Consider the following 21,198-nt stretch of genomic DNA (forward strand, 5'->3'; position numbering starts at 1 on the left):
CGAGAGAACATTACTCTTATTCCACATGTTTATTAATCTCGAACTTATGGTGACATTGCAGGAAGGATGGTGCCTGATGCCAACGCGGCAGAGTATTCGAAACAGTACCTTGAGGTGATACAACCAAGCTCCCTTCAGGAAGCCAAGTTTTCCAGGTTCAAATTCTGAATGAGTACCCAAGTGGATGCAGAATTGGGCAAATCCATCTGAGTTGTGGCTCTTCATTTTGAAAGACTCATACGTCCTCAAATATTGAGGCCCGTGGGCAACAATGAGTGCCTTGTTAATAATGGGATCCCCATTGCCACTGGTGCAACTATCTCTTTTGAATATGCCTCACCAAACCCGCTCCCTTTCTGTTTCCTCCCTATTCTGCTCAGTTTAATTAATGTTTTTGGTATCTAGCGTCAGTGATTAATAATGCTACTAGTCTTGATACTATGTAATGCTAGCATAATCTGCCTATCAAATTGAGATTTAATCCAATATATTTCCCACCTGGCCATGGTTTACATTTGGGATATCTTAAGTTTGAATTTCCTCTTGATTGGGTTGTGAGATGTTTGGATGAAGACAAGGCCAGCCTTAATGTTTATGTACCTAATAAAGCTAACCTAATTCATCCAAGGTACCCAAAATGAATTTTATGAGTCCATGAAGTTTGATTGAATAACTAGACAAGAACTTACATTTCTTTTTCCCTGTCAAACAATAAATAATAATAATGCTATATTGTAAAGTAAAAATCCATCGCTCACTTGTATTATTGCATTCATTTTTATATTGTAGAATGTGATTTAAGAACACTACGTGACAATGTTAAATTCAAAAGAAAGTATCATCGCATTCATTTTTATGTTGTAGAACGTGATTTAAGAACACTACGTGACAATGTTAAATTCAAAAAGAAAGTTTCGATGGATATTCATTATTCCTTGATAAAAGGTTTGACTTAATAATGAATATTTTAAGCCAACGAGGTCTAGTCGAGTGAAAAAATGACCTTGACTTGCAGATCAGTGGTCACAGATTCGAATCCTCAAGACAAATGTGGGTGAGAGAAACTCCCTAGGCCTCCCTCCTAACTTTGGCAAAAAAAGAAGAAGAGTATTTTAGTCCATTTATCCAAATCTGTGGGGTCCATGAACATGAATGAAATCAAGCCCATTGCCTTCACAGTTCACAGTTCACACTTCACGGCTGTATTTTCAATTCTCATCCCAAAAAGGGAAGTCCTGTTTTGGCGTGTGAATTTTGAGAACCGACATAAATGGCAAAGGACAGGTGGTGTAGAAATGTATGGTCACAGCTTGAATTTCACATGATGCATACACACTACTTGACACTCATTTGATTTTCTGTCAGCAACCAAAGCAAAAAGAAATGTGAAGGCTGTAAAATTAAAGTATCGAGTATGTTCTTTCTAGTTGCAGCCTTTAAGTAAAATGTGAATTCATTAGAGAGACAAAAAGCACTTGGCCGCCTTTCCCTTCCAAAATAAAGCACTTACAAATATGTGTCAAATTTTCAATGATCCAACAGCACTTTGTTTCTGTTGACTAGAAAGTTGCTTGTAGCCTTGTATTGATATTATAAAGTGTTGATGCTCATCTTAGACTTTTAGTTCTTTCATGCTCTTTAGACTTTGTCCTCTCCACTTGCACATGAAAACTTCTGCTAAACAATTTCTCCAAATTATTTCCTTGGAGTAGTTCTTTGTGAAAGATTACTACCCCCTACCAAGCTGAAGGTGCCCTAAATTCTCTCGTCGATTTGTAGAGAATCGAAAATGGGAAAGACTTTGGTTCTAGCATTCTACATAACCATATGCTGCATTGCTTTTGTGATATCAAAGATTGTTATTTCAGTCCTCATCTATAGGCGATGGAAGAGAAAGAAAGTGGTTTTTGAAGATGGCTTCTCCGGTATATGGTTGAGATTTTGCATGTAAAGTATTTCGCTTGTTGAAAAGGGAAGAGAAGTATGCTAATTAATGTATTGTAAATGTAATGTACATGTGCAGGTGGGAAAATGGTTTTGTTCAGGGCTTCTGCAATGCAATCTCTCAAATCAGATACATTCTTAAAGAAGACACTCAAGTTGAGCAACAAGGACATCATTGGCTCTGGAGGCTATGGGACAGTTTATAAACTGACAGTAAATGAGTCCATAGCCTTTGCTGTGAAAAGATTGAACAGAGGAAGTGCAGATAGAGATCGAGGCTTCGAGAGAGAGTTAGAAGCGATGGGGGACATAAAGCACCGCAACATTGTGACCCTTCATGGATATTACACTGCTCCAAACTACAATCTTCTTATATATGAATTGATGCCTAATGGAAGTTTGGATGCAGTTCTACAAGGTATGATATCTCAAATTTAGTTAAGCCAAGGTTTTAGTATTGAGTTCTGAATTAATTATTTAAAAAATAACTATATAGTGAAGCAAATTCCATGGTTTTAACTTTTATATTGTCTGATCATCTGGTAAATTTTGATGCAGGAAGATCAATGGAGAAGAAGCTTTTGGATTGGCCTTTCAGATACAAAATAGCACTAGGTACTGCAAGAGGAATATCATACCTTCATCATGATTGCATCCCTCACATAATCCATAGAGATATTAAATCAAGCAACATATTGTTGGATCAAAACATGGAGGCTAGAGTTTCTGACTTTGGACTGGCCACTTTGATGGAACCAGATAAGACTCATGTTTCAACACTTGTAGCTGGAACTTTTGGATACTTAGCTCCTGGTACAGTTGCAGTACTTACCACCCAATTATTAAGTATATTTTCAGTAACATGCTGCTTAATTACCTTCTGGTGTATTGGTATAAGACACATAAATTTTTTTCTGCAGAATATTTCGATACAGGAAGAGCAACAGCAAAAGGGGATGTTTACAGTTTTGGAGTGGTTTTATTAGAACTACTAACTGGAAAGAAACCTACAGATGAAGCATTTATTGAGGAGGGTACAAAGCTTGTGACATGGGTAAGTAAACCCAGCCATTCTTTTGCTAAATGATCTGTTCAGACAATTTCACCAAATTTCCATGTTTTTGTAGTATTTTCAATCTGTTCTTGTTCAAATTCAGATATCACTGCCCAGGCGACTTGTTAATCAACAAAATAGTCTCTAGTATTGCTTTCGTCATTGATCAGTAATTGATCTACTTGCTAATCAATCGGTTAACGATGTTGCAGGTGAAGGCAGTTGTTCAGGACAAAAAGGAGGTGTATGTGATTGACAGTAACTTAGGGTGTTGTCCAACCGATGAGATTAACAATGCCTTTAGTATTGCTTTAATGTGCCTTGAACCAGAGCCTTCCATGAGGCCTACCATGGTTGAGGTTGTCAAGATGCTTGAGCAGATCAAAAATAACGAAGTTGTAAAAGAGACTTAAATCATATGATTAATGCATCTCCTTTCTTTTAGACAATGTATAGATTCTATACATCAGTTTATGCCCTCAAAGTGTTCCTAGCCTTCTTATAAAGAGCTTTCTTCCAGCATTTCTCTCAGATATGCAGAAGTGATGAGTAATTGAAACATACATTCTTTGTTTCAGCCCTTTATCTGTAAGCAGTAAGCACTAAATTATGTTGTAGATTGTACTTTAATCTAATGAGATTACCCTCACCCTAGACCCTGGCCATAGCAGAAGCCAATAAACAAATTCTAATGCCATAATTACATGATTGGATCCAGAGGTTATAAGGTGCAAGCAATTACTTTTTCCTTTAAAGAATTGAAGCTTACCGCTAGACTAGATATGATTAATTTAAGACGAGATCAAAGACTTGCCAATAAGGATACAACAACCTAGCTCAAGTTTATAAATAAGATAGGTGAGAAAAATATTTTCTTTTAGATTATACATCAATTTCCTTGTCAAGTAGGTACATAAACAGATACATAGAAGAAAGATGACAGCTCAAGTAACCTTTTTCTTTTTTGCTAAGCAGCTCAAGTGACAAATAGACAGACATACAGCAGTTGAATAAAACCATATCTCCAAAAATCAAAAGAAGCAAAAGGCTAACTTGTGTCAGCTACTTGAGGACTGATTCCAGTCCATTCACAACGGATGATTTTAAGGAGGGAGAAACTGGAGTTTCTCCAAAGAATACATCGAAAAGAGCAGAAGCCACATTTTCTGATTCTATTGCAGCATCCACACTAGAAGGAAGCCCATCCGCGGAGATGCAAACCTAAGTATCACAATAAATCTTACTGGATAAGAATGCTTGCAGGTAAAAAAGTTGAGAAAATAGTATAAGAAAGCATAACAATAACAATGTTGGTTTAATTTTGCCAACCAGCAAAAAACACAAAGTATCAGAATGCATCTCGAGAAAATCCAAGAAAAAAAACAAGGGAAAACATAGAACACCAACAAGCCTGCATTAGTTGATAGCCATTAGAAGAAAAAAAAAAGTAGAGTAGACCTGTAAATTAGAACTTACAAGCATTTTCGAAGGGTCTGGCCAAGTCAAAAATATGAAAGTTCCCTTTTTAAGGGGTTGCCCTTGGAAGATACTACGGAATGTGGACAGTGCTGATTCATCAACAGGAGTGGGTGATTTGATTCTTGGGGAGATAGCATCATTCAAGGCATCCCAAAAAGTTTTACCATCAACATCTCTAACCAGAACAATCTGTAATGATTTCTCCAGAGGAGCTGCAATTAAAGAACAGTAATTTTAGCAACCTGTGTGTGTGTGTGTGTGTGTGTGCAGCAAGGAAGATGCACAAGTTTTATGATCATTACATTGAAAAATGGTGCTGAACAATGACGAATTCTCTTGAATCTCAGCAGCTGATCTTCCTTTCCAAGCATTCAAACTATTTAAGATGGACTGGTTCACATATAGCCCTGCAGCATAGACTTTAACGCCAATAATTGCAAAGACTTTTTCCCTGTATCCTGCAACCATTGCCAACATTGAAGTTATATGCTACATGCACCACAGCCAGTAGATGAAAAGCTACTATAATCTCATAACTTCAAAAGATTAACAAAAACATGGGTGTAGTTAAAAGTAGTAGGTACTATGTGACAGAACTGTTATATTAGTGTTAATAGATGAAAAGCTACTGTAATCTTTCTAATCATAACTATTTGTATTAAAACTCAACAAATGGCAATCTTTCTTTTTCTAGAATGGATACACTTTGGTATTAACTGAAGCAACTGACCAGTTCCAAGCAACGACAATGAACTCGAGCAACCTGGCAAGCTCAAAGATGTCTGAAATCTCACTTTGGTAGCAGGTTCCTCTATGTATTCTGCACTTCCAACTGTAGTTTTGTTTATATAGGGCAAACACATCAGATTTTGTAGGGAATAAAATCAAAAGAGAAAATAATAAGTGATTAAAAAGGAACAGCACATTTAATCTTGCAAATCAACACTTCATACAGTAGCTTCACATGATTGGGAATACCAGTGATCACACAATTTGATTGAACCACTACAAAGAGTTTCATGGCAAGGCATCTTATAGTAAGTGTAATTGTAAACGAATGTCATTGCCATCCAAACTTAACAGAAAGTTATTTGTCTTCACTTCTTTTAGTTATCTCAAATTTCAACAAAAAATAAGAATGAACCAGATTAATTTCTCACTTAGTGCTCAAGTTGTGTCCTTGACCTCAACTTCTCTGTGCTTTGCAATATCTCAGGCACAATTACACAACACATTGTGCAGTTGTGAATTGTAACTGGTAGCACCATATAATAAGATCCCACTACAGATGTATATGTGCAATTATGCCACATACAAATGTAAGATCTAGAGAACCAAAATATGTGAGATTATCTCATTATAACTTGATGACATTTACAAAAAATGGTGTCATCTTTAACCAAAAAATTGCAGGGTGTCATGCTCCATATAGATAAAGTCCTAGACAAATTCAAGTTTTGTTCAGAAAGAACATGGTCTTTGCATGTATTATAAGTCCAATAATAGCAGCTTAATCTTGAGTCAAGTTTCCCCACATAAAGCCAGTGTTTTTATAGTACCTTCCTTTAATTTCATTACACCAGTGAAAAATTAACTTGATGATAATACTGTGTTCTAAATTCTATCCCCCCATATGCCCTAGCTATTGGGAATTTCATAAAGGAAAGCTTTTGTCAAGTCTAGTAGAATTCTTGTAGCTAAACTTCAGTGTTTCTAACAGAAAATTTTGTTTAATTGTAAGCCATAATAACATAATTGACTAAAGCCACCGGCTTTCAGAAATCCATCTACTCTCCGGCCAGAAATTTGATTGCTTTTTTTCCCTCAATTCAAACAAGCCTATCCAAAAATTTGACCACATTTACAAGACTTTTGCCATAGGGTTTTCTGCAGCCACACTATTATCTGATAAACATTTGAAAAACAAAACCATTTGAGGATTACATATGTGCTTTGCAAATGTAGCTAGTAGTTTAAGATGCATTTCTTTGTTCTGCATAACTGGTGGGGTAATAAAACCCAAAAACCCAATTCGGAATTACAGGGAAAATAGTCCAAAATCAGTTGCTCATCATGGCAGCTGCATTTCAAACAACACAATAACAAACCATTTAACTTCATATAACACAAGATTGAAAAGAAACCCTGTAGAAAAATGAAACGAGAAATCAGGAAGCTGATGGGTAACAGGAATTTACCTGAAGATGAGGAAGCATTGAATGTGAAACGGGTCTGAGTTCTAATGTCCTCTGGAGGAGACAAGAAAGAGCAAGAGTGGGTTTGGCACAACAGTTCATTTGGATTTGAAATTCTAGCCACAAAGCCAATTCTGGGTCTGGAAATGCAGTTTCTGGTAAATTTGGGTAATTGGAGCCTTGTTGGAGTGCAAATTGCTTGAGCTTCAAACATATTTGAATTTTTGGTGTTTCCAGGAAAACCCTTTTCCGAATTAAACTGTTTGGTAATTCAAAGACAAGATTTTGATAGGTTGAGCAAGGTGGGCTTCAGCTAGCCTGCACTCTGTTTCACTCTGCAGTAAAAAAAAACAGTACCTACACAATTTCTCCATAAATACTAAAATATTAATCGGTGGTAAGTGAAACGATCAGTTAGTTTGCTCACACACTAAAAGGCGATATAAAAGGACAATGTTGATGATGAGGGTAATGATGTGAGAGAGACGCAAAGTCACTCCACGTGGATGTTCTCAAAAGCTCCAGTCTTTGAAACTTTCCAATAGAATTCCAAGAATCCCGAACTCCAAAACGGCTCACTGATGACGACCCCAGTTAATGAAAAATAGCCGTTACATTTTGCCTTTTTCTTCACTTTAAATCCCACATTTCTCTCTATTTCTTTTCTCAGAGACCCAAAAGATCAGTTGTACTTTCTTCTTCATCATCAGTTTGGTTTCAGGCTTTCTGCACAGCTAGTCAGTAGGCAAACTTACTACTAGAACAGCGGAAAATTCTACAATGGGCGTGGTGTATCCATGCGCCCAAAATATCAGCCATTGGATGAGTAAGTGGAGATGAGGGTTAAATCCACACCATTGACTGCTGGTAACCTGTTAAAAGGGTTGGTGCAGGTAAAAGTGAATAAAATAAAAATTAAACAGAAAAAGAGAAAGAAAACAAGAAAAGAAAAACAGAAAAAGAAAGGGAGAAGGGAAGATCGTGAACTGCTGCTGAGGCTTCTCCAAGAACGGCGCTCTCTCTTTCATCTCTCCCTCTCTTCCCCTACATCTGAATCGCTTGATTCTGGAGATGAATTGAGAAGATCTTAAATCTCGGTGGCTGGGCATTTTGCGTGGTTCACAAAAAATCGGTGGAAACGAGTTGCTGTTGCTGAAACGAATTTAAGTGGCCATTGCAAAGGTAAAATTAATAGCTTTATTATCCTTGTCCATACTTGAGTTCCCAGCTTTTTCTCAGCTTGCATTTTCCATATGAATGGAAATGGGGTCGGTTGGATTGGCTGTTGCAAGATTCTGTGCTTTCCCTACAGCTTTCTATCATTTTCTCAATAATCAAACCCAACAACTCATTGAGTGATTAAGTTTATTAGTTTAAGCATGCACAAAGAGGACACCAAACTTTTCAATCCCGAAAAAAGAACCCCCAAAAAAAAAAAAATCTTTGTATTATAAGCATATATTAAAATGTTGAATTCTTGATGGTATCTCTCTTGTTTAACAAAAATAAAAAATGAAAATGAAAATTTACCACATGATTTTTATTATCCTTGTCCACACTTGAGTTCCCAAAGACCAGCAATATAACATTTTGCTATATTGATCTGCTCAAAGAAAACCAGCTATTTCTATGGGTGATTTTCCCTCTATGAAATCAAGTAATTATGTTATGAAAAGAAAACCAGAAAAACTAAGCAGAAATTAATGCAGCCCAGGAAGCAACAAAGCAGAAGTAAATGGGTTTTTGATTTGCTAAAAAGAAAACCATTGTAATTTGAGTTATTTCACAGACAAGAAACACAATATGATCAATGTCAATATCTTTCTCTTCTTTAATGTTGGGCATATTGTTGATGTTGAAAAGTTTGTGACTCATTCAAAAAACATTAGATAGAATTTATTAATTGTAATGCAAATGGGATGATATTTGTAGCCTTGCATTTTGGTAATGGAAATGTAAGAGGTACTTCAATATATCATTTTGAATCCAATTACCAATTGGTTAGTCCTATTTTGCAATGATTGTATCCATATTTCCATGTTATTGGTAGCCTCTTGCATTTTGAGAACATATGTGATTTGTGAATGCAATTGACAAACAGTTACGTCTAATTGCATTATAGTCTTGCAATTGACAACCAGTTACGTCTAATTGCATTATAGTCTTGCAACTGACAAACAGAATAGTCTCTTTGCATTCTTGTCGCGCAATTGCCATTATATGTGCACAAGTATGAAATGTAGAATCTCTCAGTAAGGACTAATCCTTCATAATTTAATTGTATGTTTATATTTCTACTAAATGCAATTGATGTGTATCCATTTATGTTCATATTAAATATTCCATGGAAGACATGTTGCCTATTTTCAGGAAATGGATGCAGAAGCAAGTAAAACGAATGGAATTCAGGGCCAAAACTCTGTACCTAACAGTGAAGGTTATTTTGCAGAGGCTGAGTCACTTGAAGAAACTGAAAATGCCCCATCTTTACAGATTTTGGACAGTAGAACAGAAGAAATTACTGAGAAAAGCGGACAGTTTGAGTATGATGGGTTGAACTTCCAAAATATGAGCATTGCTGATTTAGCGGAGAGAGAGTTTGCAAAATTTGAGGAAGCAGAAAGATTTTACTGCAACTATGCTCTTGCAATTGGTTTTAGCATAAGAAGAAGTCGATTGAGACGTAGCGAGGGTGGGGTTGTGATGGGAAGACAATGGGTGTGCTCAAAAGAAGGGAGTAGATCAAAGAAATGGACGAATAGAGATAATATGGTTCGTACACCAAGGAAAGAGACTAGAGAGAATTGTCATGCTACATTTGCTGTGAAGTATTGTCCTAAACGGGATGCTTATATTGTGACTAAATTTGTAACGGAGCACAGCCACCGACTTGCTAACTCTCGTGAGGTGCCTTTTCTTCGTTCGCACCGGTGTGTTACGGAATCTAACATAGCACAATCTATGTCTATGAGAAAAGCCTCTATTAAAACCAATCGGACATACGACTATATGGTTGACCAAGCAGGTGGATACATGAAAGTGGGGTTCACCAGTAAGGATCTATATAACAGGATCGATTTCGAGCGTCGACAAGTAGTATTGGATGGTGATGCAGAAGCAGCAATAAGCTACATGAATGCCAAGGCAATAGCGGATCCGGAATTTTTTTGCATGTTTAGTGTAGATGAGGAGAATAGATTGGCAAATTTGTTTTGGAGAGACTCTCAATCTCTACACGATTATTGTTGCTTTGGGGATGTGGTGATATTTGATAGCACGTACAAAACCAACGTATATGACAAGCCTTTAGTGGTGTTTGTTGGTGTAAACAACCATAACGCGACTATAGTTTTTGGTTGTGCATTTCTTGTTGATGAGACTGCTGATACATATCGTTGGGTACTCAGAACTTTTTTGACTTCTATGAAGGACAAGAAGCCTGTATCTATTGTCACGGACGGGGATGAGGCAATGCGTGTAGCGATTGATGAAATTTTTCCCGATGCATATCATCGTTTATGTACATGGCACATCATGAGGAATGTGAACACCAATGTGAATAACCCAGAAATTGTAAGGGAGTTTAGCTATTGTGTGCATGGTGGTTTGACACCAGTGGCGTTCGAACAACATTGGCAGCAAATGATAGATACATATGATCTAAAAGGCGATTGGATCGAGATGATGTACCGTAAACGGAAACGATGGGCTGAAGCGTACTGCTCAGGGCATTTTTTTGGTGGGAATACCACAACACAACGTGTCGAGGGTATGCATAAGAACTTGAAGGATGGAATTGGTAGAGGCATGAAGTTAGTGGAGTGTATGCCACGGATTGAAAGATCGTTATTGAGGTTGAGAAATGAGAATGTGAAGGATGACTTTGATTCCAACAATTCACACCCACTCCTTCGTACGCACCTCCGATCACTAGAGGAACATGCAGCTTCTATTTTCACTCACGATATTTACAAGTTGATAAGAAATGAGATAAACAAGGAGGCTAAATTAATTCTCGTGCAACCCGTAAGAAACAATGAAGATCCTCGTGTTTACACATTTTCCAAATTTGGAAGACCCGATGAGAAATGGACTGTAGTGTACTACAAGAAAGAGCAACATCTGCAGTGTTCGTGCAAATTATTTGAATCCAGTGGAATTCCATGTTGTCATATGTTTGGAGTCATGAAATGTGATCATATGGATCAAATACATCCGTCCGTAATAATGAAGAGATGGACAAAGGATGCAAGACGTGGGAGTGAATTTGTAGTCAAGTCGGATGATGTTCCCAACGAAACTATTCAAATGGCTAGGTTTGGGTCATTAAGCTCTGATTTTAACAAGCTTTGTTTTTATGGGTCGCAGACAGAAGTCGCTTACAAGAGGCTAAAGGCTGAATTTGGGAGATTAAATACTTTGGTTGAGAGATGGAAGGAGCAACATGAGCAAACTAGTCTTAATCTAGGATGCCATAATAATGTTGTAAGAGACCCCATAGTTGCTAAGACAAAAGGAAAGCAAACAACGGGAAGCAAAGGCAAAAAGGCCCCCCAATGCGGAGAGTGCAAGGTTACTGGTCACAACAAAAGAAACTGTCCAAATAGCATTGTTGGTGAGAGAGGTAAGCGGAAAAGGGGTTATACAAGTGACAGGAGCGATTTTCTTTCTAGTTTTGGACCACAAGATGACACAACTGTTGGAAACAAAACATTTTTTTCCTCCTCGAGTGCTGTTCATGGGACTAAGACGTTGTCCTCTTCTTATACAACCCCTAACTCGGGCTTCTCATATGGCGAAGTGTCTAGTGGCTCCACTCATTACAACTCAAATGATTTCACCTTTGAGACACCCGAGTATAGTGTATTGGAATCACAATTTGACACACAAGCCTCACCACCTAGAGATCGTAATAGATTTTGGGTTCCGTTCACCCCAATAAAATGACATGGATTGTAGTACTTCCACTATATATATGGTTTAGCTTTTATGTACGAAATATTCATTAGAACCATATTGTTCATGTATTTCCCCAACTTTTGGCATGACATATATTATTAGTGTTATTTTGTATCTATGTTAATGTTACATCTAGGAGTTTTGATACATTAATGTTGTTAGATGCAATAAATTCCATTGTTTTTCATATTTAGGTTAGGTGCTTAATTATGAAGCTACATGGAAAATGGGAAAAATGATATGGCAGAGTTCTTTGGAAATTGCCTGAACGTCAATATGATTTTGCAACACGAAATGGCAATTACACATTGTCTGTTTGTCAGTTTCATTGTCCAATTCAGAATGTTTCACCATCAAACATTCATAATTGAGTTTGTCAGATATAGTCATTCTTAGTGTTTGTTAAACTACAAATTTGACATAGTTAACAACCACGAAACAAATCCCATTTCTTCAATGGCTGCTTTTTTCTGATCGCTTAAAATATTTATAGTGTCCTGTATATCCTTCGGACTGCATCGTGTGGCTATCTTCAAACAACTTTTGTTCGATGTGTTAGTTGAAGCTGTTTTAGATTCATACTCTGCTTTCTGAGTAGCATCCAACTTTTGCCACATATTTGCGATTTCCTTCTTCGTCTGAGGAAGAAAATAATAAAATTCAATCAATTCATTATAAGTTGTGAACTGTAACGTCTCTACTTAAATGTATTGTTTACAATTTATCACCTTTGTATCCACTTTCTCCACTATTTTTTGTTGCTTCATTTCATCACCCTTTATTTTCCTATTTAAAACATTCACATTTAGTTAGTCCTATAAAAAGTACTTAATATACTGCAAGAGCCGTTTAACACTTACAGAAAGTTAAAGTAACCGGTCTTGCGATGAATCATCAGCTTGGACTCATCTTTTGTTGTTTTTGGATTTTTGCCTTTACTATGCACATCACTGTTCTTTTTCACCATTTCATAAGTCCAATTAATGATGAGCCTGCATTAAACAAGAAAAACATTTCATATATCAAATAAACTCAATAGAAAATAATAACATGTCAACTCATATGCAAATTGTCAAACTATATGAAATAATAACATGTCAACTCATATCAATGGGAAAATAATATTTGAACTCATATATTTTGTGAGGAGATATGAAATTGCAAGACCCTTAGGCATTGCATGTTTGAGCTTCAATATATCTCCCATTCAACGTAATTCTCAGGGATCCAAAACAAACTCAATGCTTGTTCTCATGCAATGTTTAATAATATGTGAACGAAATTAACTTCAACCCATTATTTTTTAAATCTTTCAATCCATTCCATAGTTCGAACATCAAAGAACACAACACATTAAACAAAACAAAAAATAGTCTTATCAAATAAACAATCGTAAAATAACATGTATATGTCAATTGCCAACGAGGTGCTATGAAATTGCATTAGCCATAGTCAATTGCCAACCAGCGGCATGAAATTGCATTACTCCTAGACAATTGCCAACGAGATGCAATGAAATTGCATTACACCTAGACAATTGCATTTTTGTGCTATACTATATCACCTTCTACATATCCAATATAATTATGACGCATCACGAAACACTTTTAATGGTTGTTCTTAGCCTACTGACTGTAATGACTATTTTACAATTTGTAATAAGGTTACCCACCCACAAAAATGAAATTCATATTACGTTTTCAAAAATAAACTTAAAGAGGTGAGGTTAGGGTTTAGCAAAACACAAGTCATATTTTACAAAAGGTTAGGGTTTATGAAGAGATAAAATGAGATTCTTCAATACTACCCTTACAAAACTTCTAACTAAGTGCTTTAAACCTTAAGTAAATAGCTACCAATCAATGGAGGAATCTTCACCAAATAATATATGTCAACTCATATTCAATTGCCAAATCATACAAACAAATTGCATGAACCCAATATAATTCCATTTTAGTCAGTCATACCGAATAAACTAAAATAATAACATGTCTGCTCATATTCCAATTATCAAACGGACGTTTATTGAACCATATATGAAATTGCATTCTCGCCAATCATATCAAACAAACTCAATTGGATAGTAATATGCCAACACATATGCCAATTGACAAACAGAAAGCTATGAATTGCATGACCCATATGCAATTGTATATTCGTGCTCCAATAAATCATCTTCTATTCATCCAACGAAATTCTTGTGCATAATTTTACACTGCTTGTTCTCTGTATAAAAGATAAATTACGATGCAACTTCCATTCAAATTTTACAATTTTAAATAAGGTTACCCACCCACACAAATTCAATTCAAATTTGGTAGAAAACTTAGGTGAGATTAAGGTTTACCCCTAAACAGAAATTAACCTAAAAATTCTTGAGATTGGTTAGGGCTTAGCAAGAAAGAGATGAGATTAATGTTTACCCATAAACATAATGAACTTAAAAAGAGGTGAGGTTAGTTAGGGCTTAGCAACAGATAACTGAGATTGCTCAATACTAACCTTAAAACGCTTCAAATCAACTGCTACCCAATGTTTTCAACCTTAGGAATCAACTGATCACTGGAGGAGATACATGGAGGAGATCGCCATATGTAGGAGAGGTTTTTGGGTTTTGAAGTTCTGAACCAGTTTGAGGAAAAGCGCGCTAAAATATCACAGAAGAAACCTATTACCTCCACCTGTTATAGCAGGTTTTCTTTTTATTTTTTTACAAATTAATTGGCATGTGCACTGCACATGCTTCATAAACAACAAATGGTGCATGGGTGCACCTGGTGCACCGTAGAAGGTGCCCTAGAACAGCTCCCTATGGCTAAAGCAGCTATCTCTCTGTTGCTCCTGCTCTTGTCCTTCACTTCAGGTACTTTATTTCACATGATTTCTTACAACATTATCAGGTTCCTTGCATTAAATTTTATCCAAACTCCCACAATATTTTAAGTGCATTCCTACACATTTGCAGAATTTTACCTCTGATTACAAATCTATTGTTGTCTTTTGCAGAAACATTGGTCATGGTAAATGGACAGGTAATATCAGGTTCCTCAAGTATGAAATATAGAAATTCAAATACAAATCTATAATTTACTTTAAACTGACCTTTTTTCTTTCTGTTATGGAAATGCAGAAGACTTGGTGTGTGGCAAAGCCTTCATCAGACCAAGCAACACTTCTAGCGAATCTAAACTACGCGTGCTCTCACGTAGATTGCCAGATACTTCGAAAGGGCTGCCCCTGCTCCTCTCCAGATAACCTCATGAATCATGCCTCTATATCCATGAATCAATACTACCGAGCTAAGGGGAACAACCAGTGGAACTGTGATTTTAGGGGCTCCGCCCTCATTGTCATGACTGATCCAAGTAAGTCACATTTCTTAGGAAGGAAGTTTTGAGAACCAACACAAAGTTCTTTCATGGAAAACCATATAATTTCATTTGATTTAGATCCTATATAATTTCATGAAAACTATTTCTACTGGTATGGTAAATGAATTATGCCATTTCATTTTTGTGTAACATTTCTTTTTGTGTTGATTTTCAGGTTATGGTGACTGCATATATGCATAATTCCCCAGTACAAGAGAGTGCATGCATGTGCTTCTTCCAAACAAAAGAAAATAAAAATCTTGGTGTATTCTGTTTGTTTGTAGAATTTAGCATTCAGTATTACCCTGTATGCAATATGGGTACGGCTGTCAAATTTTCAGTTTACCTCAATTCAATAAAATTTTAAATGTTTGCTCTCTTTTAATAAATAAAAAAGGGGGAACAGTAAACTTGTAACTCAAGTAGTGGTCGAGAGTATTTACCCTAGTACCCCGCACCTGAGATCCTAAGTTCGATTCTCCATTCTCCTACTATCGCTTGTATAAAAATAAAAAAATAAAAAAACGAGGGGGGAAAAGAAAAGCACATGCTTTTTTCAGTAATATCCCAAGCTGATTAGCATCCTATAGGCTTTTTGTTTTCATTTTCTTCGCATTGTCCTACTTCTGCATCTAAACAGGGCATTATATTATTGTGTGGGCATCCCAAGGTCCCATACCATTTGGGACCAAAAAAGGATAAGGTTAGGCTGGGAACTTGGCATTTAATGTTTCCTTATTTGTTGTTTGTCTTAAGATGAAAAGGGCAGAAATCAAATTGCAATAATTATTTGATCTTCTTGCAGCAAATTAGACTTCGAAACAATTTAGTTTCTAAGGAACTTGGGAAGTCATTGCAGTCAGCAAAGTGACAACTCTTGTAGGTGACATGACTAGAATGGTGAAGTGATAGCGACACATGCTCAAACTTCTGGTATAAGAAAGCAGAGCCTCTCTGAGGTTCTGTCCCTTCTTGATGGGTACACAAGAACCAAATTTTGGCTCATACATTATGCGCTAACCAATAATAAACATCGCGTAAAACTTTACAGAGTTATTATTGAGATACCAAAAAAGTCATCATGAAACCATAAAAGAAGTTGATGATCATGTTTATGGAATTCAATAACAATTCCCAAAATATATTTAATGAGTCCATAAACACATACACAAGCATCCTTTGAAAACATAGAGAGTTAAAAACTCGAACAATAGATGCTTCTCCCATAGAACTAGCCATTGATTGATCCTACCTTCCTTTCTGGCACGTAGTTGAGATTCATTATGAGTGGTACAAAAATTTAAATGTGCGAATGACTCTCACGCCTTCACGATTTGATTGAACAAGAAAATGGTAGATATAATGCCACGTGCATCAATCGAGTAAGGTGCTGTGGAGAGAGCGGCAAGAGATTAGGAATAGGCAGAGGCAGGCAGGACCTGTCACCTATTCTATTATGTATTTGACCTTTACGTGTTCGTCCTATTCGACCCAAAGAAATTAGGCAGATGTTATTAGCATTGTAAAATACGTGTCATTGTAATAAACTCAGTCTTAAAATTAGAGTGTATGTGGTTGTTTTTCCTTGGACTTGCATGTACTTCTTGCATTAGTGTACTGTGTACTAATCTTTGAGATTATTAGTTTACAAATTAAGACCATTTTTCATTAAGTTAGAACATATAAGCTACATAATTATCACGTTAACGTTAGTGTCGTGTATCAATCGGCATTCTATTTAGATCTAACTCGATCACATTTCATTATTAAGTCATTTAGTCTTTTGGGCCACTTGGGCTGAAAGAATTAAATGAAATTGGCCAACAAAAAATGATTTAAAAGTAAAAAGATAAATTAATAATTTCACTAAATATTCTTAAGATAGAAGAACTATTTGAGTTAAAATTTGTATGAAAATGATTTGAAGTTCACAAATCACACAATATAAAGAAAGATCTGATTGGTGGAAAATCTAATATTCATGACAACCAGTCGTCGTTTAGAGGGAAATGGTTTCTGGCTCTCATTTGACCAACAAACTTGAAAACTCCAAGGACAGACATTCATTTGCAACCATAGATAAGCCAAGCCAAAGGACTTCCCTTCCTCTTTGAGTTGAGCCTTTTAAACTTCACCCCACAATACCTCCAACTCTTTTTCTGAGGGTCACTCATATCTCTCGCTCTCTCCAACTGATAAGGAGCAAAGAGAACTCTTCTTCTATGTGGGCTTCTTGGATCCACTCAATTCTAATTCCAACTTGTGCCCCATGCTAAAACAGAAGCTTCCCACCCAGTGGCCCCATTTGATTCTTTTACAGAGTTTCCTACAGTTCCCACAACTGTCTTAATGACTACTTTCTTGCTGGTGTTTGGTTTATGAGAAATTGAGCTGATTTTCTCTTCTGGGTTTTTGGTTTTAGTTTGAGTTTTGGTCATTTTGGTTTCTGGGTATTGCTTAGAATGATGTCAATGACATGCCATAGTCTTGAGGGTAGAGCTGTGTTGGATTTGGTGGCTTGTGGGTGTTCTTCCAATGCTTTGTTGGACCGTTCTTCAGTGAGGAATTACACAAAGGCAAGTTCTAAGGGCATTTGTAGAGGTTATGGAGCTCGGCAATTGGTTTGTGGTAGGCGGGACCGAATTCGGTGTGGAGTGTCTTCAATGAAAACAGCTGAGACTCCAGTACCAAAGAAAACAGCTGAGACTCTGCTAAATAGTAAGACTAAAGTTTGCTTTTGATTTGAAGTTGAAGTTTTAGTTAATTGAATGTAGAGCTTTGTTTCTACCAAATGCTTGAAATTAAAGTTTTGTTTTGGTTCTTGTTTGTACCATTACAGGTGTTTCTGGTGTTTCTCAAGGTTTTCCACGAGTTTTGGATTTAAACGAAGAGTCAAGAAGGCCTGTTTCGTTGACAAATTTGTTTGAGGTGGTTGCTGATGACCTCCTGACATTAAATCAAAATCTTCAGTCAGTAAGTACTCTTATTGAAATTCATGGTGTTGTGTAATATTATAGCTATGAGGTATTATATGGTCTAGAATATTGCTATGCATTGTACAGTTTCTAATCATTTCTTCGTGCCAGCTGAGCTTAGTTTTAAACAAACTTTTTTTTTTTCTGCTTGATGGTATTTCTGTCAGTTACTATATTTTGTATGAGTAGTAGTTAGTGACATCCTTTCTAGAAAAAAGAACACATTTTTACCTTCTCCCATGAAGCTATAGAAATAAAGTTTGTAATGTTTCTATGCGGAAAGCAGTACTAGACTAAGAAACAATATGTGTGTGAATGTTCTTGTTGCTAGTTGCGATATCTGTGATGTGCTTAATTTAGAAGCCAGAAATTTGGTATCTTTCTTGATGTTTTGGCATCATGACAGATAACTCTTCCAAAGGTACATAGGACCTTGTTAACGCCATAATTGTCACGTTTAATGTACTAATAAGTGGAAGTGTCTTGCTTATTTGGAGGTTATCTGTTCTTTCCCATTGTTGGGCCTTAGGTATGAATAGCATCCTTGTTCACTTATTCTGTCCATGTCTTCCCATTCTATGTAGATCAGGCTCTTATCCATTTGGTCGCTTATCAGTTATAGTTGAGCATACATATCCAATCGCAGAGGTCAGCAGTGCCTTAATCCAGCTGTTTGGGTAGGCAACATAAATCTTTACCCTGTTGTTTCTTGTTCACCTTATCCCATTTATCAGTTCTTATTTTTCCAAATCATCATCCTTGCCTTTGTCCTAATCTTGTATTTGCCAAGTGAGCTGATTTTGAGGAAAAAATTCATGCGACAGTCTGACCTGATGGTGTTTGGATTCAAGAGTTTGAGTTGCACTCATGGAAATACATTTCCAGTCATGAACTTGTTGTACAGTAAAACTTCTTATCAATCATCCTTTACTAGAAATGTCAAATTTTCAATTTTCTTACTGTCAAACTATGGCGCCCTTGTCATACCAAAAATGTTCATAGAATTTTGTTGAGGTAGATAGACCATATCAAGAGTTATAGACTTGATGTCTAAGGTCATTTAAATGATTTGCCATTTTAATAATTTAAGTTCTCTTAGCAAGTGGTAGAAAATCAACCATGCTAATGTAATGTTTCATTATTTCATTACTTTGCTCCATGTTTTCTTCTGGTTCAGTGTTGCTGTATGATAAACAAGTAATGTGGTTGATAATTCATGGACAATTAGATTAGTGCACATACCAGGGCCAATGCCTGTTGAATCTATATATTGTCAGGCCCTTATTTTCTGTTTATACCAATTTTAAGAGGAAAGGACACTTTGTGATAAGATGCTCTTTCAGATTGTTGGCGCAGAAAACCCTGTCTTAATGTCCGCAGCCGAGCAGATCTTTGGTGCTGGTGGGAAGAGGATGAGACCAGCATTGGTGTTTCTAGTGTCCAGAGCAACATCAGAAATAGTTGGGTTGAAGTGAGTTTGATCCAATGTTCTTAAAGCGCTGTATTTTATGAAGTTAACAGATTATGAACTTTGCTCTGAACTTTGTTACTCAGGGAACTTACCATGGAGCATCGTCGATTGGCAGAGATCATTGAAATGATCCACACTGCAAGCTTGATACATGATGATGTATTGGATGAAAGTGACATGCGGCGAGGTAGGCACTATTATCTTCTTACGGATGTCACTTGTGAAATTACAGAGATGTCTCTTTGTGACAAAATATATCACCTACCTATTCCTTGCTCCCAATTTTTAGCTGCTACTGTATCTATCCATAAATTGCGCATATTCTGGATAAACTTGATAAAGAAATCCCAGTGGAAAGTAATTTTACTTCCAACGGCATGAAGTTTCGTAACATTATCAGAAAACTGAATATTCACAGTCTAACAGAAAGCGACTACCGCATGTTTCCACACTTCTTATTAGTATTTCATGTCTTTGTTTTCTTTTATGCCCTCAGATCACTTCCAATGGGTTTGAACCTTATTTGCAGGGAAGGAAACTGTTCATCAAATGTTTGGTACAAGAGTGGCGGTGCTGGCTGGGGACTTCATGTTTGCACAGTCATCATGGTATCTTGCAAATCTAGAAAACCTTCAGGTCATTAAGCTCATCAGTCAGGTAAGTTGTGTCATATTCCTACCCTTGCCTTCATGAGTCGCAATCTTCTTTCAATGCTTAGAGTCATTAGTGTGTTTTCTAAATGATTTAAACTCACGAGTTGAAGAACCAAAAATGAGAAAGAGGCTTTAATCTGTTAATACTTGAAACCTTTAATTTATACGTAATTCTGTTAGTGCTGTGGCAGGTTATCAAAGATTTTGCAAGTGGTGAAATAAAGCAGGCATCCAGCTTGTTTGATTGTGATGTCGAACTGGAGGAGTACTTGATTAAGAGCTACTACAAAACAGCCTCTTTGATTGCTGCCAGTACCAAAGGAGCTGCCATTTTTAGTGGCGTTGATAGCTATATAGCAGAGAAAATGTATGACTATGGTAAGAATCTTGGTCTGTCCTTCCAAGTTGTTGATGACATATTGGATTTCACACAGTCCGCAGAGCAGCTCGGGAAGCCTGCTGGAACTGACCTCGCCAAAGGAAACCTGACAGCCCCAGTAATTTTTGCTCTAGAGAAAGAGCCAAAACTAAGAGATATAATTGAATCAGAATTCAGTGATACTGGTTCCCTTGACGAAGCCATTAGATTGGTTAAGGCGTGTGGCGGCATTGAACAAGCACAGGAGTTAGCAAAAGAGAAAGCTCATCTTGCAATCCAAAATCTCGAGTGTCTTCCTAAGTCTGCATTTCGATTAGCTCTGGAGGATATGGTAATGTTTAATCTTCAAAGGATTGAGTAGTGGGCTAATTTTTTGGAAGGCCTTTATAGACAAGAACTCCTTAGGCAGAAGTTAAAAAAAGGGCTAAAAAGTGAAGCTTCTATCACTACAAGTATTTTCTGCACATCTTCAAAGTGCTTCTGCCAATGACAAGCTGATAGCCACTGCTTGCTAATTGGGTAAATGTGTTAATATGCTATATCTTAAGCTCATTATACTGTTGATTTAGTTATACATTCTTCACAAATTGGCACAAAATAAAAATAATACTTCACCATTGTTGTTCAATAAAATTCTGGGGTCATCAATAATTTTGACCAATATATTTTCTCTTATTGCTATCTTGTTCATACATTTAACTTCAATAAGGGAAGTCGA

At 36.6% G+C, this 21,198-nt stretch overlaps 5 protein-coding genes and 1 long non-coding RNA gene across 7 annotated transcripts; 4 read left to right on the forward strand and 2 right to left on the reverse strand.

Annotated features, from left to right (window-relative positions):
- Positions 1 to 1,528: 1,528 nt before the first annotated feature.
- On the forward strand, positions 1,529 to 3,447 carry LOC110771611 (Protein kinase superfamily protein). Its single transcript, XM_021975945.2, has 5 exons — positions 1,529 to 1,925; positions 2,024 to 2,362; positions 2,503 to 2,757; positions 2,865 to 2,998; positions 3,211 to 3,447. Exons 1-5 carry the CDS (start codon positions 1,790 to 1,792, stop codon positions 3,409 to 3,411), a joined length of 1,065 nt encoding a protein of 354 aa, XP_021831637.1. The 5' UTR covers positions 1,529 to 1,789; the 3' UTR covers positions 3,412 to 3,447.
- A 410-nt stretch (positions 3,448 to 3,857) lies between these two features.
- Positions 3,858 to 7,047, reverse strand: FAP3 (Chalcone-flavanone isomerase family protein). Its single transcript, XM_021975844.2, has 5 exons — positions 6,676 to 7,047; positions 5,208 to 5,309; positions 4,780 to 4,935; positions 4,475 to 4,689; positions 3,858 to 4,219 (listed from the first exon to the last, which is right to left on the reverse strand). The coding sequence occupies exons 1-5, from the start codon at positions 6,884 to 6,886 to the stop codon at positions 4,061 to 4,063; spliced, it is 843 nt and encodes a 280-aa protein (XP_021831536.1). The 5' UTR covers positions 6,887 to 7,047; the 3' UTR covers positions 3,858 to 4,060.
- Positions 7,048 to 7,183: 136 nt separating this feature from the next.
- LOC110771541 (Carbohydrate-binding X8 domain superfamily protein) lies at positions 7,184 to 15,370 on the forward strand. The gene is made up of 5 exons (XM_021975858.2): positions 7,184 to 7,429; positions 14,428 to 14,494; positions 14,638 to 14,663; positions 14,762 to 14,996; positions 15,178 to 15,370. Exons 2-5 carry the CDS (start codon positions 14,443 to 14,445, stop codon positions 15,201 to 15,203), a joined length of 339 nt encoding a protein of 112 aa, XP_021831550.1. The 5' UTR covers positions 7,184 to 7,429; positions 14,428 to 14,442; the 3' UTR covers positions 15,204 to 15,370.
- On the forward strand, positions 7,454 to 11,716 carry LOC148295128 (protein FAR1-RELATED SEQUENCE 5-like). 2 transcript variants are annotated; one of them, XM_088251924.1, is made up of 2 exons: positions 7,454 to 7,854; positions 9,024 to 11,716. In XM_088251924.1, the coding sequence occupies exon 2, from the start codon at positions 9,046 to 9,048 to the stop codon at positions 11,617 to 11,619; it is 2,574 nt and encodes an 857-aa protein (XP_088108050.1). In that variant the 5' UTR covers positions 7,454 to 7,854; positions 9,024 to 9,045; the 3' UTR covers positions 11,620 to 11,716. The 2 variants fall into 2 exon arrangements, with proteins under 2 accessions (XP_088108050.1, XP_088108049.1); XM_088251923.1 differs by having other exon boundaries at positions 9,043 to 11,716.
- On the reverse strand, positions 12,216 to 14,363 carry LOC148295129 (uncharacterized). Its single transcript, XR_015835191.1, has 4 exons — positions 14,134 to 14,363; positions 12,492 to 12,623; positions 12,360 to 12,417; positions 12,216 to 12,269 (listed from the first exon to the last, which is right to left on the reverse strand). It is a non-coding gene; the product is annotated as an uncharacterized LOC148295129 (long non-coding RNA).
- Positions 15,371 to 17,022: 1,652 nt separating the features above from the next.
- On the forward strand, positions 17,023 to 21,159 carry LOC110772576 (solanesyl diphosphate synthase 2, chloroplastic-like). Its single transcript, XM_021977021.2, has 6 exons — positions 17,023 to 17,720; positions 17,842 to 17,975; positions 19,321 to 19,448; positions 19,532 to 19,635; positions 19,978 to 20,105; positions 20,293 to 21,159. Exons 1-6 carry the CDS (start codon positions 17,465 to 17,467, stop codon positions 20,839 to 20,841), a joined length of 1,299 nt encoding a protein of 432 aa, XP_021832713.1. The 5' UTR covers positions 17,023 to 17,464; the 3' UTR covers positions 20,842 to 21,159.
- Positions 21,160 to 21,198: the final 39 nt, after the last annotated feature.

This window comes from Prunus avium, chromosome 4 (assembly GCF_965620075.1).
Source record: "Prunus avium chromosome 4, drPruAviu1.hap1.1, whole genome shotgun sequence".
In the NCBI taxonomy this organism is placed as follows: Eukaryota; Viridiplantae; Streptophyta; class Magnoliopsida; order Rosales; family Rosaceae; genus Prunus; species Prunus avium.